This window comes from Myotis nattereri (assembly GCF_964212035.1).
Source record: "Myotis nattereri genome assembly, chromosome: 6".
Lineage (NCBI taxonomy): Eukaryota > Metazoa > Chordata > Mammalia > Chiroptera > Vespertilionidae > Myotis > Myotis nattereri.
The window spans coordinates 40,340,275-40,358,703 of NC_138081.1; the positions used below are offsets into that span (position 1 = coordinate 40,340,275).

General features: G+C 38.8%; 1 protein-coding gene across 1 annotated transcript in view; it reads right to left on the bottom strand.

The window, feature by feature from the left end:
- The window catches only part of PHIP (PHIP subunit of CUL4-Ring ligase complex), a 157,415-nt gene that overhangs the window by 87,299 nt on the left and 51,687 nt on the right, over positions 1-18,429 (bottom strand). Inside the window, exons 8-9 of the mRNA XM_081095074.1 lie at positions 3,738-3,959; positions 3,355-3,455 (exon numbers count right to left, since the gene is read on the bottom strand). Coding sequence (XP_080951200.1) covers positions 3,355-3,455; positions 3,738-3,959 — 323 coding nt within the window. The remainder of the gene's footprint in view (positions 1-3,354; positions 3,456-3,737; positions 3,960-18,429) is intronic.

An 18,429-nucleotide genomic window follows, 5' to 3' on the forward strand; every position in this document is an offset into this window, starting at 1 on the left:
GGCAGCCACAAGGGACCCTACCTGAGCATGATTTTGTGCACTGGGCCTCTAGTTTAAGATAAGAAGGTACAAATTATTATTTTTTTTTAAAATATATTTTATTGATTTTCCACAGAGAGGAAGGGAGAGAGACAGAGAGTCAGAAACATTGATGAGAGAGAAACATCGATCAGGCGCCTCCCGCACACCCCCCACTGGGGATGTGCCCGCAACCCAGGCACATGCCCTTGACCGGAACTGAACCCGGGACCCCTCAGTCCGCAGGCCAACGCTCCATCCACTGAGCCAAACCGGCTTCGGCGGTACAAATTATTTTTAAGTGCATACTTGAGGAACTACTTTAAGATGTGGCCTTGGACACAAACTGAGTTCAATTCCGTGCTCTGCCACTTATTCAGATATGTGACCTTAGGCAAGTTAACATTTCTGTACCTCAGGCTCCTCATATGTAACACGAGGGTAAGAAGAGAAGATATCTCAGAGTTGCTGAGAAAATTGAATGAGTATAATGCATGTAAAGTGCTTAGCTATTGGCATAATATATATTAGTATTATTAGTATTTTAATTATAAATATTAATAAATATTAGTATTATTAGTATTTTAATTAGGTTAAACCAGTTCTAGATACTCTATCAATGAATAAGCACTACTTAGTTTGGCACAGTAGTTAAGAGAAGGTTCTTTAAAATAAAAAAAGAAAGAGACAGAGAAAGTGGGTTCTGATGGTATACTTCCAGTCAGTATTCACCTCAGTTTCCTCCCACCACTCCACATCCTGAAGATAGTAATATACCTTCCTCATACGAGTTGCCATAAAGATTAATGATACAAAAAAATGTAAAGTGCTCGGTACTAGCTTAGTGGAATAAGTGCTTAATAAAAACTGTATATCATTATTACCTGCATATTTTAGAATTCCAATTCTCGCCTTACATCTAAGCTACATATATTTGGGACAGCCTTCCTCCTACTTAGAGACCTCTTGAGCTAGCTTCTGGGCCCCAGCCAGTCAGATTCCTCACCTAAGAAGCAGCATCTTTGCAGGGGGGAGTGTTACCATACATACAAAACCTACATCAAACTCTCTGAATTTATCAAGAGCCTTGGTTTTCCGAAACAGGTTTCAATTAGTGATGAAACTGATTCTTTCAATTAATGCAGAGAAGATTGCTGAAGTCACTTACACGCAAAAGCATTATAGCATAATACATTTTTTGCCTTCAATTAGTAATTAAAGCTTATATGATATAAATATGGTAATTTAAATCCTGTCAAATTTTTTGGCAGGTATCAACTATGTGTAATACAGAAAACAGGTGTCCCTATATCTAAAAAAAATAATCACTCTTATTTTGATGCCTGGCTCTAGCTTGAAAGTTTTTAAGGAACAATTATCATAGCAAATAGAAAAGAATACTACTTACAAACAACTAGAAAACCTTGTATGTCCAAAAAAAACTAAAAAATATCACTAAGCAAAGTATGGATCAACAACTCAATGGAATATAATATAATGCAACTATTGAAATTATTATAAATGGCTATGATAGACTTTAAAAAACAGCAGAAAATTATATGTATTGCCCTACTTACGTCTAAATTTTTAAAAATTTTACATGAAAAATTTATGGTAAAGAGTTTATAGATAAATCTACATAAAGGCTCTAAAAAATCTACATAGAAGTTATATGAAATAACTTCTCAATGATACAGACAAGTATTATTATACTTAGCAATGTAATTCTCAAGAAGCACAAAGAATTTAATTTTGTAATACCATTTTTATTCCCATGCTAATTTTAAGATCACTAATCACTTTTTCTTCTATACAAAAACAATAATGAAAAAGATAAAGGTATCCCAATCATGTCCATAGGGAGGTAAATAAATGCTCAAGGAAAACAACAATTAACTACTGCTATTGTCCATATATATCAGTAAGCTATTTCAACTTTTATCTAAATGTTTACAGAAATCCTTTAACATTCTAAATATTAAAAATGCAACTAGGGTGAAATGAAATTTGCTTTCTCCAAGGAACCATGTCTTTGATCACAATCCTTTTTTCTTTTCTTTTTTTATTTTTAATATATTTTATTGATTTTTTACAGAGAGGAAGGGAGAGGGATAGAGAGTTAGAAACATTGATGAGAGAGAAACATCAATCAGCTGCCTCCTGCACACCCCCTACTGGGGATGTGCCTGCAACCAAGGTATATGCCCTTGACCAGAATCGAACCTGGGACCCTTCAGTCTGCAGGCTGATGCTCTATCCACTGAGCCAAACTGGTTAGGGGCACAATCCTTTTTTCAAATGAAGCAGTTTGTTTTATTTTGTTACTCAAACTGCCGTGGCCCCCTAATGCCCTACTAGAAGAGGTATTCTCCAGGAATGTCCATACATATGAATTTACTTAAACACTATTGTTTTAAAAGAATAAATTGCAAAAATTTTTTTATTAAATAACTCATTTCATTGGTAATTTAAAAACAGAAGAGATAATTACTGAGATAAACTTTCTAATCCGAATGACTTTCTATCCTGAAAGCACAGAAATGGCCATTTCAACAGTGTAGAAACACTAGATGTACTACCTCCCCATTCACTGACTGTCTATGGAGTAAAGAGAGCACTTCCTGTACCTACTACATCCACTTGAAAGGTGGCATGGCGTAGACAGTGCAGGACCGAAGGGCAAGGAAGTGTGCTAGTCCTGGCTTTGCCAATTTTTAAAAAAACTGTATTAACTATCGGAAAGTCATTTAACCTTTCTTTGTCTCATTGTCCTTTAATCAAAAGATAATGTTTTCCAGCCAACTTGTTTTGATAAACTAAGATAATATAAGTGAAAACATAAATGCAAAAACCTCCAAAAGGGAGGGTGCACCTACCTAGTGAAAATGTAATGATTGTTTTCCTAAGTGTCTACAATAAAAACTACAGTTTATAGATGTGGTAACAAATAATTACAATTGTTCTAAAGAATAGCTTATGAACTCTAAGATTATGTTCTCAGCACCAGAAGGAGATAGTTAGATAAAACTAGGTAGCATACAGAAATAAATGGTAGTAAGACAGGTATAGTCTATAGGAAAGAGCTAGAGCTAGAGCTAGGATAAAGATAAGAGAAAGAAGAAACAAACATGTTAACATGAGAAAACTTTCTCAGAAGCATGAAAAGAAAAAGAAAGCATAAAAATGAGAGGTCAGTGAAGAGCCAAAATGTTACTCACTCAAGAAGATAAAGTAAATTTATTCCTACTGTCAACTACTTTATAACTTCTGCAATTTCAACCACTAAACACATTTATGCTTTTAAAGTTACATCTGTGAAATAAAAGAGCAACTGACTTTATTTTAAGGGTTCCGGCATCCCACAGCCAAAAACAAATAGTGCCATCTGCTCCAGTAGAAGATAGGTATCTCTTTGAGCCATTGCACAATGGTGAGAACTGAAAAACAATCAAAGAAGAAAAAAAAAAATTTTTTACAAGAGTGACATAGTCCAAATAATAAACCCATTTTTCACCATGCAAATAGCAGCAACAGAATTAAAAACGTCGAGAAATGACAAAGGTCATGACTACCAAGTTATCTAAAGCCACGTATTTATAAAGAAAAAAGTAATATTCCTTTGTCTTAGTAGACTTTATACAATGAATTATAAAAGTAACTTCTCAAAACTTACTTTAAATTATAATAAAAATGGATAGTACAAGGATTAAAACAAGTACCTGTAGTGATGTTATAGATGCACTATGGCCCTGAAGAACAGCCAAAGGTGCGCATGTTCGAAGACACCAGACTCGGATCATTTTATCACAACTTCCAGCTGCTATCATGGTATTCTCATAGTTTACAGCCATGTCTGATATTTCAGCAGCATGTCCTCTTAAAGTAGCTAACAATCTGCCATCATCTGTGGCCCAGATTTTCACAAGACAGTCATCAGAACCCTTAAAATAAGAATAGCAAGTAACAGAATTAACTCTATATATTTTAATTCAAAATCTTAACAAAGATAAAGAAATCACATCTTTATGCCCACTTCCCAACAATTATATTTTTAAGAACTGAAACGTATTAAATACTTGTGTTATCAATTGTCCTTTACACAAGGCTATTTTATTAAATTACTCACTTATAAAGAATATCCAGGTGCACACATCTAACAAAAGTAGGATGTTACCAATAGCTAACATTTATCTATTAGCCCTTACCTACCATCCATAATAACTTTTATCTGGAATCTTGTGAAAGAACCTGAATTTCAGAAGTAAGAAAAAAAAAATTGTGAAAATAAATGTAATATACAATAGTGACTAATCCTATTTATGGTATTGTGTTATATAAAAATAAAAGTAAGCTAATTTGGGGCTTTTTCCCATAAGAAGCTAAAAATGTTTCCTATCATTGATCTTCAGCTAAACATACATCTAAAGTCAGCCAAAGCCAGTTACCAGAAAAAAATTTTATCTGTAGGAAATCAATAAAAAAAAACATAAATTACTTGTTTATGCTACAACAGCAAAAGAAGCTCAGGAAGAAACTGTAAAGTATACGGTGCATACTATGAAGACCTACATTTACAAATAAACATTCCAATTTCACACAGCCAGAGTAGAGATTAGAACTTTTAGGCTTTATTTTTATTTATTTTTTTCATTCTCAAAGTTTCCTTATTCATCTTATAGCTTATACTCTATTCCCAATCTCTCTTTATAGCCCCCTACTTTATATTATTAAAATGTTTTAAGTTTTGAGTATACAAAAAAGGTAGAGAATATCATCATTAACCCCATATATCCATTTTCTAGATTCAAAATTTACCAACCAGTTTCAAAGGTTGCATATATTAAAATTCTTCACCTCACAATCTTTTTTTTTTTTTTTTTTTTTTTTAAAGCACCAATGTAGCCGAAACCGGTCTGGCTCAGTGGATAGAGCGTCGGCCTGCGGACTGAAGGGTCCCAGGTTCGATTCCAGTCAAGGGCATGTACCTGGGTTGCGGGCACATCCCCGGTGGGGGATGTGCAGGAGGCAGCTGGTCGATGTTTCTCTCTCATCGATGTTTCTGACTATCTCTCTCTCCCTTCCTCTCTGTAAAAAATCAATAAAATATATTTTAAAAAAAAAAAGCACCAATGTATCTAGACATTATTCAGAGGACCTAAAAAAGCAAATGATACTAGTCATCTGCTTTATAATTAACAGATATGGCATATAAATGATCACATGGTATTAACAGAACATGTTAAATGCTGTACTTCTTAACCAGATTCTGCCAACACTACCCAGAACACTCTCAACCACTAAACCAGCTCTTCAGATTGAGCTTTGAAGCAAATTAAACATCTCCCAACCACTAAAGACTAGTACTAAAACTTAACTTTGGTAAAGCATCCACATTAAAATCTGATATTACCATCATGTTCACTTTATCTCAGTCTCTTCATCTACAAAATAAGAAGGTTAAAAGAGAGGGGTTCCCTCTATCTTTAAATTGTGACTTATGCATTCATTTATCCAACTGCTTGTCATTAAGTATGTGCCAAAACCACTGAAGATACAAGGATAAGATACAAAAACATGGTATTCCAGTCCTTATGAAGCAAGGCAGAAGAGTGTAAATGCAGTAACATGACCTAAGGGCTATACAGATGAGATCCAAACAAGGAAGCAGCCTGTTTTTCCTGAGAGGTGGAGAGGTAAGATCTGGAAAGAAAACCAGATGCAGTGATGCTTAAACAGTCTCATGCATGACCACGCAATGTCGTGTAGTAGCAAATGTCTGGGTTCATGAACTGCTACACCAACTTTCTAGATGCTTGACCTAGGGCAAGTTACACATGCTTCCTGTGCTTCTCTTTTCTTATTTGTACCTATCTTTTAGGGTTGTTGCAAAAACTATGAGTAATGAAGGCAGAGTGCCTGGTGCACAGTAAAAGCTATATATGGATCATCTACCAGAACTGCTTTTGTTGGTGGTACTATTCTATTCTTATTTTAATAATATTCCTATTGGTTTAAAAAGAACAAATATTCCATATGATGACTAGAGAGAAAAGTATGATCAAAGTCATGAAAAAAATATGTTAGTTCTTTAAGAAACTATAAGTAGTCTAAGCTAACTTAGAGTGTGAGGTGAAGGCATAGGATATAGTCAGGAAAAAACTGTGAAGGACCTTTTATGGAATATTAAGGAATATGGTATAAAATGAGGATCACTTTAAGGGTATCAAGAAGGTGAGTATCAAAATCAGATTTGTGTTTTTCAAAGGTCATCCTGGCATCAGTGGGAATTAGGCTAGAAAGTAGAAAACTAGGTGAAAGTTGTTAAAATAGTACAGGCAGAAGAGAATTAGTGATAAAACTGAGATTATTACAGAATAGAAAGATCAGAAGAGGCGAATAAAAGAGCTATTTGGGAAAATAGAGAAATGACACTGTATCACTGCTATCTAGGGGAAGTGAAGAAGAAACTATATTAAACTATGACTTTCAGAAAGCTGGTTTACCTGGCACATGGGAAACACACTAGGTATTTGCTGAGTTAAAAAATGGCTTCCAAGTATTCATTCAACTCTCAATTTCACTACATTCCACAAATTAAGTCAATTTATTGACCTATTAATTAAGGTGATATCTGGCTCTAACCTACATTCACAACAAAAATAAAAATTTAAGTATGCTAATACAGGTAGAATATTTAAAAAAAGTAAATTCACAACATCTCATTATACATCACATTACTTATACAATTCATTTTGTTCTTTTGTATCTGAATAATACTTTGCTTTAGATTCTACTGCAGAAGGTGTTTCACATATTTTTCATGTTAACAGGGGAAAAAAGCCCACAGCTTTTTAACCAAAATTTTATTGAAAGCTAGAGGCCCAGTGCATGAAATTCGTGCACGGGTGGGGTCCCTAGGCCTGGCAGGTGATCAGGGCCAATCAGGAGAGGAGGTGACAGTGACCAAGCTGGGTGCTGAAGGAACAGACACCAGATGCCAACGCTGTCCTCAGCGCCCCGCCACCCCTCGGTTCCCTGCCTCCCCTCTCTCCTAACCTCAGTGCTGCGCAGCCAGTGGGGGGCCTGCTGGCTGGGGGAGGGGCCAGGGAATGTTTCCATCCCCAGTCTGGAATGTGCAGGAGGCAGCCAATCAATGATTCTCTATCATCACTGATGTTTCTATCTCTATTTCCCTCTACGAAATCAATCAAATATATATATATTTAAAATGCAAGTTTTTTAGAGGAAGAAAGGTAGGGCAAGGAAGCTATTGACAGGGGGGCATTTGAGATCTTGCTAACATTTCAGATAGGATAACATAAGGTGGTCCTCAGGGTGTGACGGGTGAGGAGTGGCAGTTGGGTGGAGCAGGGCACTGCAAGTTGAGGAATGGGCTGTAATGACTGAGAATGTCTGTGACAGTGACACCGAGCATGTGTTGGGGCCATTGGTGGAATCATTCATCCCCAAGCGGTTTTGATTCTGGACAGGAGGGAAACATGGAGATCAACAGGCCTTTCTTAGCTTAGAAGGTCAAGCAGGAGGCAGGAGCGGGCTACCCTGCTTCTCTCCAAATGTAAATATGCAGTGTAACTGCACATGGATGTCAGTCACATGGTCAAATCAATGCCCAGCCAGCGCTGGGGGGGGGGGGGGGGGGGGGGCGGGGGCGGGCTGAAGCCACACCCCCAAGCACAGGCAGTTTGTGAAGGGGTGGGCAGGAAGCCAGAAGCTGGACACCGGAGCTGATGTGGTGCTATTGGCCAAGGAGGCCAAAGCCACGCCCCCAAGCACACGTAGTCTAGGAAAGGGCAGACAGGAAGCCAGTAGTTGGAAGTAGCTGCAGTCACTGGTGAGTGCCTGTGTCAGCCAGGCCAGGTGGGGCCTGGGGAGGCCTTTCCCTCCTGGAGCCGTTCTTCCCAGCATGGCAGCATTGGGCATTATTTTTGATTTTCAATTAATTTTTTTTTACTGGAAAGCAAGCTCTGAGCTTGTGGTTCCTGGGATCTCTGGGCCATAGCATGCGCCTCCAGGCCTCACTGTGCCCCCCTCCCCCTCCTCCTGGGTTGAGAGTCTGGCCCCTGGTGGTCGTTTTGCTCTTAGGGCTTTTATTATATAGGACAAGAGTGGCATCCTATGATCTAAAAATCCACCTCCAAGGACTTTTCACTGATTAAAACCTAACAAAAAGACCCACTATGTTCATATTGAGTTCATTATTTAGTAATGTTAACAATTTAATATTACTTTATAATTTTACTCTATTTAGACAAGTAATAAAAAACAAATGAAAAGAACAAAAAACACTATGCACATTTTCAGTGAGTGTGAATTATCCCAATTAACCTTTCTATTCTTCCATTAAATTGCAGGAGAGAAATATTTATAAGTTACCTGTCAGGGAAATTTCTCTTCACTATCCTCCTTCCATGATCCTACAGAGTAGTTATCTCCTCTCACCCTTGCTCCCCAGAACTGGTAGAATTTGAAATAGAATCCTAAAGCATCCATAAGCAATTTCTATTCCATGCATCATTAATTGTAATAATTGATTTATTTTAATGGGAATGTGAAACTACGGATGATTTGACAAATTCATCTATTTCAAAATGACTATCAGAAATATAAATATACTTAAATAATTAAAAAGGACTGCAAAAGAAAAAAAATTAAATTTACTGGGAAAACATTTTTATTTTTAAAATATATTTTTTACATTGATTTCAGAGAGGAAGGAGAGGGAGAGAGTGATAGAAACATCAATGATGAGAGAGAATCACTGGTTGGCTGCCTCCTGCACACCCCCTACTGGGGATCATGCCAGCAACCCAGTCATGTGTCCTTACCAGAATCAAACCCAGGACTATTCAGTCTGCAGGCCAATGCTTTATCCACTAAGCCAAACCAGTTAGGGCTCAGAAAATATTTTTAAAAGCACTATAAATGTGTTTAAATCAAATGTGAAAGGACAAAATTCCCGTAGAGAGAATTTTTGAACAGATGACCTTTTTCCCACAAGCCTATCTCAAATGTTAATGAGGTCAATAATAAACCAAAGAGTAGGACAGTGCAGTCTTTCAATCAAAATGTTAAAAAAAGAATTATGGCACTAACAGGTTTGGCTCAGTGGCTAGAGCATCAGCCTGCGGACTGAAGAGTCCCGGGTTTGATTCCGGTCAAGGGCATGTACTTTAGTTGTGGGCACATCCCCAGTAGGGGGTGTACAGGAGGCAGATGATCAATGTTTCTCTCTCATCAATGTTTCTAACTCTCTATCCCTCTCCCTTTCTTTCTGTAAAAAAATTAATATATTAAAAAAAAAAAGAATTATGGACATTAAAATAAAAGCAATGTTATGGTAATGGTGAAAGGGGCTCGGCGATCGATCGCCCCAAAGAGAGAAGCCCACCCCACCCTCTGCACAGCGATCAATTGCAGAGCCCCGGCTACCTGGCCGGCAGCGCTGCAGTGGGTGGGCAGGGTCTCTCTCTGCGGGGCAGCCAATCTGGGGGCCCGCAATCAATTGCCCCATAGAGGGAGGCCCAGGCCAGCCAAGCAATCCCACCCCATGCCTGTCACCCACAGAGGGAGGCAACGGGTAGCGGGGGAGGGAGGAGGGGGGCACAGTGCTGCACAGATGGCAAGCATTGGCAGTGGCAGAAGTGGAGCCAGCTGCTGGCAGCCTGGGGAAGGAAAGCCCCCATAGGCCCTGATCATGGGCCAGGCATAGGGACCCTACCCGCGGGGTCCTGGACTGCAAGAGGGCGCAGGCTGGGCTGAGGGGCACACCCCCCCATGCACGATTTTCATGCACCAAGCCTCTAGTATTGAAATAAACAACAAAGAAATTAGATGATTCTAACCTTAGCAAATAAAACAAGTATCTGAGGATTATTTCCTAAAAGGAGGGAAGGGATAAACAAAAAAAGGAACCCCAAAAAAGTAAGGCAAGTTTATAGAAATATGAAAGAATAAGAGCAATAATAAAAAAAGGTAAAAATAAAATAAAATCCGTGAGCAACAGTGAAAGTCCTGATAAAATAAGATAGTATGATTTTAGAAAAACCCCAGCTGACAACTTTTTTCAGCCAAGTTCCAAGGCTTAGGAGAAAATAAAGTCATTTATCGGTTGCTAGAATTATGAAATGGCAAGGTGAAAAACGTTGGGAGTACAAAGTATAGTGGAAGTAAGAAATTCAGCTAAAAAGATTTTATCTGAGGAAGATAAGAGTGTTTTAAAAATGCCTGTTAAGGAGGTTTGAATTTAACCTGAAGAGGTAACTACAGAAGAATTTTATGCAGACAAGACCTTGTCACTATACTCTTTGAGCCACAATGTTTTATTTTTTGCCACAATGTTTTAAGAAATGCATAATCTAGCTAGGTACAAAATTAAAAATACTTTTTAAAATAATTCATGTAATGCCAAGCAAACAGCAATGGATCACTATTTTCACTTTTCAATAATGAAAACCTCTTATAATAACTGTGAAAGTATGTTCATTAATACGTTACCATTTGTCTATGTCAAAATGTACCATATTATGCATAAACTGAAAACATCTACACTAATAAAAGAGGAAAATGGTAATTGGTGTACGGCGATACCGTTTTCATTGGCTAATCAGGGCTATATGCAAATTAACTGCCAACTAAGATTGGCAGTTAACTGCCAACAAGATGGCGGCTAATTTGCATATGTAGGCACAATGCAGGGAGGCGAAAGGGAAAGCAGGAAGAAGCCCCCTGCCACTGACAGTGATCTGAAACCCAAGGGGGAGCTAAGAGCTGGGGGGCAGGGCAAAGGCGGCCCTGGGGCCGCGTTTGCCCTGCCCCCCAGCCATGATCAGAGAATCAGGCGCCTTTGCCGCCCTGGCCAGTGATAGCAGGAAGTAGGGGTGGAGCCAGCGATGGGAGCTGGGCACGGTCGAAGCTTGCAGTCCCGGGAGCTAGGGGTCCCTTACCTGGGCCTAAAGCGAAGCCCACGATCGCGGCGCCCCCCGCTGCCACTGCAGGTCCCCGCTGCCCGGGCCGGACGCCTAGGCCAGAGGCGTTAGGCCTGGGCAGGGGCGGAGCCTGCAACCGCGGGGAGCTGGGGGTCCCCTGCCCAGGCCTGACGCCTCTGCCGGAGGCCTCAGGCCTGGTCAAGGGGCCAATCCGGTGATTGGTGATCGGAGGGTGATGAGGGTCAACTCCTCTGGCCGAGGCATCAGGCCTGGGTGGGGGGCGGAGCCGGGGATTGGGGGGATATGATGGTCCCCTTGCCCAGGCCTGAAGCCTGGGTTAGAGGCGTCAGGCTTGGGCGGGGGGTGGGGGGGGGAGCAAGCGATCAGAGGGAGATGGGGGTCCCCTGCCCAGGCATGATTCCTGGGACAGAGGCCTCAGGCCTGGGCGGGGGCCAGAGCCAGTGATCGGGGGGAGATGGGGGTCCCCTGTCCAAGCCTGACGCCTCTGACCCAGGCTTCAGGCCTGGGCAAGGGGCCGATCAGGCGATAGGAGGGTGATGGGGGTCAACGCCTGAGGGCTCCCAGTATGTGAGAGCCGCCAGGCTGGGCTGAGGGACACTCTCCACACACACACACACACACACACACACACACACACACACACACACACACCCAGTGCACGAATTTCGTGCACCGGGCCCCTAGTTACAACAATAAGAATGTATAGCTTTAGTTTACTTAAATCCCCAAACAAAATGTGACACCAAATATATAGTAGTGTGTTTTCTAAAAATGTCAAAACATCTTCAATGCAAAGACGAAGCCAAGGAAGCTTGGAAGGAAGGAAGGAAGGAAGGAAGGGAGGAAGGGAGGGAGGGAGGGAGGGAAGGAGGAATAAAAGTACCTTTTTTTTTCTATCCTGAGAAAACACACACCCATATAGTAAAAAGTCCTGGTAAGAAAGGGTGGGACTTAAATAAACCTTAAATCTGCCTAAGAATAGCAATTTAGTTTGAAGTACCCTATAAATTTGCTTATTCCATCACCATACCTAAAGAAACCAGGTACATAATGATAAACCCTGTGCCTTTAAGACAATCAATATACACCTTAGCTTAGGACAGAGAAAGAAAACAGAAGCAGGCTCTTACTCCAGAATCATTGTTATTTCTTTTAATACTTTTAAGGAGATTATGAAAATAGTGGCACCAAAGACCTTTTCTTCCTGCATACATCTGAATCTAACAATACAGGTAATTCCTATTTTATTTGTCTACCAAATACTAACATTCTCCGAAAATAAAGCATAAGGCAATGTCTAGTACACATTTGGCTTTGGTAAGCTGGTAAAGAAAAGTCCCACAGGTCTCTGTGACAAGGCTTTCTCCTCTACTTTGTTATGTACTTGGGTATTAATATTCTCCTTAAAACCTAGAAAAAATCTCCTACCTATTTATATGAAAACATTACGAAATAACTTCAGACACAGGACTTTGAATCAATTAAATTCTATGCAGACTAAGCAGAACCTAAAGTCTGTAAAAATTTAATAGTTTCTGAAAGACAAGTTTTAAAGGGTTTATATGCATTTCTTTATTTAAACTAAAAGCTAGAAGATTAGAGGTGACAACTATGTGATCTGTTCAATGAAAAGTGTACAGGGTGGAGCAGTACATGACAAAGAATGTTTGACTTCTGCAAGCAAAAAACTGCACACAGTTGGCAACAGTACAGTAGGTTACTTCTGCTCAAATGCCCTTAAAATTAAAAAGTAGACCTATAAACCTTTCCCTGCTAAGAGAAGCATCAATCGTGAAGATCAACCAAAGATTATTACTTTGACAAACGATATAAGAAATATGTAATTTCTAAACTTCTATCTTGGAGAATTTGTTGTTTCTTGTCAGAACAAAGAAAATTCTTATTTCTCTTGCTACTACTACATAGCTTTATAAGTCAGATTTCACCTCTTGGTGCCATTAGAACAAATAATTAAATGTTTAAAATACTATGTATTCTACAATGTTATTTTCTTATTTAAACTAAAAAGTATTCTTGCTCTTCAAGCAGCTAAAAGTTGCTTACAATTTAAATTTAGTTCAATGTTCTTTTTTTTCCTTCTTTAAGAAAATAGCACTGGTTTTCTTTCCTACCAATCTATCATTTTCCTTACAAATTACCCTAAACTTCAGTAACAAGCCTTTCAACATATGCTCAATTTTCTCAGTCTCTGTCCACCTAAGGCTAATCAGTATTTTTTTTTTTTAATCCCTAACTGGTCTGTATTCATCATTCTTTTCCTCTACTATTATTGTATCACTCATGTCTAGAACACAGTCCCATTTCCTAAGCAAGATTCTTAGCAGATAAAATATTTCACATTGAAGAGTAGGCTTTGCTCATTCTGAAACCTAATTAACTATCTTTCCAAATAGTCAAAATAAGCTGCTCTTTATATATCCCATCTTAATCTACTTACTCATCTATATCTCCTCCTTAGAAACCACTGCATATCAATGATCTCTTCTCATAAATTTAAGTCGGCTCTCCTAGTTCCTTCCTCTTGACCCACACAATATTTCACAATTTTTTCTTCCTATGAATTACCATCCTCTAGCTCTTTCCATTACTAACAAACTTACTGAATACTTACCATCATCCCTACAAATACCTGTCATACACTTTTAAAACATAATTTTTTAATTCCAAACTTAAGAGTTTAAGAATAATGCCAATATCCTCCGTATCTCATCACCCAGACTCATCAACTATTAACAATTCACTACATTTGCTCCAGCACCACCTCTCTTCAATTCCTATCTCTCAACACACACACACATGGACACGTGTGTTTTTCTGCACCCTTTAAGAGCAGGCTGCAGACTTGATGTCCCATCACTTCCAAATAGCCTAGGCATATTTCTCTAAGATAGGAACACTCACCTACATAAGTTGGGAAGTTGATATTGATAAATCTGCCATCAAATCCTAAGGCCCCATTCAAATTTTGTCAACTATCCCAGGAAGGTCCCATTTTCCTTTTTGCCAGGATCCCATATAGCAACACTTGTTACATTTTAGTTATATTGTCTCTTTACTCTATCTGGAATACTTCCTCAGGCTTTCTCTGTGTTTCTCGTCCTCAGAAATTTATAAATAATACAGAGCTTACATTCTGTAGACGACCCCGACCCTTAAGTCTGTTTAATGCAGTGGTTCTCAACCTTCTGGCCCTTTAAATACAGTTCCTCATGCTGTGACCCAACCATAAAATTACTTTCGTTGCTACTTCATAACTGTAATGTTGCTACTGCTATGAATCATAATATAAATATCTGATATGCAGGATGGTCTTAGGCGACCCCTGTGAAAGGGTCGTTTGACCACCAAAGGGGTTGCAACCCACAGGTTGAGAACCCCTGGTCTAATGTTTCTTCATGATCAGACCCAGGTCTTAGTGACTTGGTATATCCCACAGACAAGATGCTGTTTTTCTCAGTGCAACACTTCAGAGGACACATACTGTCAAGCCATTCCCACCACTAATAAAGTGAAATTTCTTCAGTTAGTGTTTCCAAGGTTTCTACCCTGAAAAGTTGCAGTTTTCCCCCTTTTAATTGATTAGTATACTTAATTAAATAATATCGTGTGGAAACACTGCAAAATTATGCCAAGATCTTCAAACTAAGATCCTCTACCAGTGTTAGCCTTCATTGATGACACACAAATGAATCAACCAGTACTATGATGGCTGCTAAACCATCATTTTTTCTAAATTATTAGTTGGCATTCTATTGTAAAGCGGTTTCCCTTTCTCTTTCACTAATTCATTTACCTATTTAAAGCAGAATCACTCATGCATTTCTATTTTAGCCAATGGTAATAAAATAATCAAGGTCTCTGTCCTCACAGAACTCAGTAAAAGATACAAGAAAAACGTTATAAAAATAAAAATTTCAGAGAATGATATTATAGGAAAAATACAGGAATGAGATAGATACTGGTGGAGTAGGGGCAGGAAGGTAAGCAGGGAAGAATCTCTAAGAAAGTGGCATCTGAACAGAGAACAGCTAATACAGGAATAAGACAAAGAAATATTTTGAAGCAGGCAATTCCAGGCAAAGGAAATAGCTCATACAAAAAGTCTGTAAGTCATTAATGGGTTTTGCAAGTTTCTAGTACAAAAATAGACCAGTGTAACTGAGCCACAGAAGGAAATCTGTCCTATAGACATTCGCACTTATCTCCTCTATCAGTCTACTATTCTTTTTTTTTTTCCTAATTGAATGGTTGATTCATTCATTTGTTATGCCCACTGTATGCACCAGATACTCTGTAAGGCACTATAGATCTAATAAGGTTCAAGAAAAAGTCTTTCCTATTAAGAAACTCTTAATTTAATAGACATCTAAAAAATTTTTGCAACATAGTAGAAAATACAATATAAGTATGAAGTTCAGTGGTGGTACTCCACATTCAGAAAACAGCCTTTCTTTGTCAACTGTCAAACTTTTTGGAGTATAAGTCTATATCAAGTCTCTTCAGCTTTTCAATTCCTAACACCCCTCCTCAGTGCATTGCAATCTCACTCCTATCCCTAATACTAATTTTTTTTTTTTTTTTTTTTTTTTTTGCTAAGGGCATTAATTGCCTTGTCAAATCCAAAAGATGTCTTTCAGTTCTAATTTCACTTTAGATTTCGATCTTTCATGAAATGGAAATCCATTGGCTTTTAAAATACCACTTCTTTTTTATTTTTCTCTGCCCTCTTAGGCAGCGCTTTCTCAGCCTGTTACTGATGCCTCTCCTTGTCTTTGGTCTGCTTTAAAGGGTGAAGTTTCAGCCTTCTTCCATTACATACTTATGAGGTAATATAGTCAATTTCCTTATTCAATGATTCCCAAGCTGAATCTTCTAGCCTAGCTCTCTCTCCTGAGCTCCCACAGCCTTTTGAACTTTTCTATTTAGCTAGCCACATGAATATCTCAAATTCCACATGTCCAACCTCACAAACTTCTCCATTTAAATCCCTACCATCACAGATAGTGACTAAACTTTGTAACCAGTCACACAAGTTAAAAATACGTCATTCTATACTGTTCTCTCTTAAAGCCTCCCTACATTCAAATGAATTTCTTAAATTCTACAGATTCTAGCTTTAATCTGTTAATTCCATCCCTACTTTCATTGTGGCTCTGTTCAAGCCCTAATGATTTCTTTCATGGATCACTGCTAGAACCAATTCCTCTGTATATATTTAGTTTCAATCCATCCTCTTTAATGCCCAGGGTGTCATTAAAAGAATTTCTACTCATTCTTTTGTCTAAATTTGTCATTTTCTCTCCATTGACTTCAAGCAAGAAACCCAATCTTTCATATACCCAAAAGGATGTTGAGGATTTTGTCCCTCACCACTATCTCTAGCTCGTTTGACGATGACCCATATTTATTCTTTGCCATATCCAATAATTCACAATTGCACATTACATTCTCCCAAAGTTTATAAATGTCTTTCCCAAGTCTGCAATGTCTAGCTCAACTCAGCTGAAGTGTCCCTTCTCTAGTAAGTTTCTCTTACCACCTATAATAATAAAAGTGTAATATGCTAATTAACCAGACGTCCTTCTGGATGACCTTCCAGACGAAGCTGGGCTGCAAGGAAAGCCTGGATCCCGGGTGCCAGAGGGAAGCTGGTGCTGGAAGCTGGGGGAAGGAATGCCTACTCTGGCGTGAATTTCATGCATAGGGCCTCTAGTCTCTACTATAAACTGGATTAGTTACCTATCTCCTCTGTATCTTGAGCAGTCTCTTTTTACATTATATCAATATTGTCTGTTGAAAATCTGTGAACTCTCTAGAAGATACTATGACTTTCATTGCTATATCCTAAGTGTTTCAGAACAGTGTCTGGATCCTAAAGACTGAAGTGTGTTAAAAGAATGCATAACCTTGGGGGGGTAGGGAGGGGGGGAAGAGGGAGGAGTGGTGGGTAGGGTCAATTTGGGAAAAGGGAGACATATGTAAAACTTTAGACAATAAAAAAAATGCATAATTTCATACTCCTTATCATAACTTATTGCCTTTATGTTAATATTTTATGCTCTTTTTCCTTATTTTGAAAAGAGAGATACATTTTGTTTCTAAAAGGGAAGGAGAGGGCGGATGATCTTTTTATATGGTCCTCAACGTACTTTTGTATTTTGAGTGAATGGCTTACTCCTGAGAGAATTTGTTAATTCTACTTTTCTTAGGTAAATATTGTTTAAGGCAATGATTCTGAAACCAAGTAAAAATAATTTAAAAACTAAGAGAGAGAGAATTAGAGATCAAGTACTACTTGGTAATTATGCTAGCGCCCTCCCTGGGTTCTTCTCATTTTTTACTGGGAAACATCTATTATTAAATATTCTGGTATAAAATAATGGCAAAACTTCCTAATACAGAATTTCACTTATCAATTACAATGATTTCAGTTTAAATCTTGTATAACATCCTATATAATAAAAGGCTAATATGCAAATCGACTGAATGGCGGCACACCAGCTGCTATGACATGCACTGACCACCAAGGGGCAGACACTCAACTCAGAAGCTGCCCCCTGGTGGTCAGTGTGCTCCCACAGGGGGAGCATTGCTCAGCCAGAGCCGGGCTCACAGCTGGCGAGCGCAGCGGCAGTCGGACATCCCCCAAGGGCTCCCAGACTGCGAGAGGACCACCTCTCCCCGAGTGCACAAATTTCGTGCACTAGGCCTCTAGTTTATAAATAAAATTCTTACATGGATAAAAAAATAAAATTTATTTAAATCTATGAAATTAAGACCAGCAGGTAAAACTTAATGACTGTTTACTGTACATCTTGTTCTATACTAATTATATACATTATTTCATGTAATCCCACAAAACTCCTATTACTTATTTCCCCTCCCATTTTTTTTTCCCCCTCCCACTTTTTTTGAGATGAGATACTGGTGATTAGAGGGGTGAGATCATCTGTCCATGCTTAACTAAACTGCAAGGAAGTGGTAAAGTTATGAGTTGAACTAAGAGTAGTCCCTTTTTTTTTTTTTTAATATATTTTATTGATTTTTACAGAGAGGAAGAGAGAGAGATAGAGAGTTAGAAACATCGACGAGAGAGAAACATCGACCAGCTGCCTCCTGCACATCTCCCACTGGGGATGCGCCCGCAACCTAGGTACATGCCCTTGACCGGAATCGAACCCGGGACCCCTCAGTCCGCAGGCCGACGCTCTATCCACCGAGCCAAACCGGTTTCGGCAAGAGTAGTCCCTTAATGCCAAGCTGAGGCTCTTAACCACACTGCTATCTAAACTGCCTCTAGCTGTTCCTACTCAGAAAAAACTCAAGAGAATTAGTCCCTTGGCAAAAGCTTTCAAATACATCTGCACAAAAACCTTTGTAGTAAATGTACAAAGTCTTAAGACACATAAGACATAAATAGGAA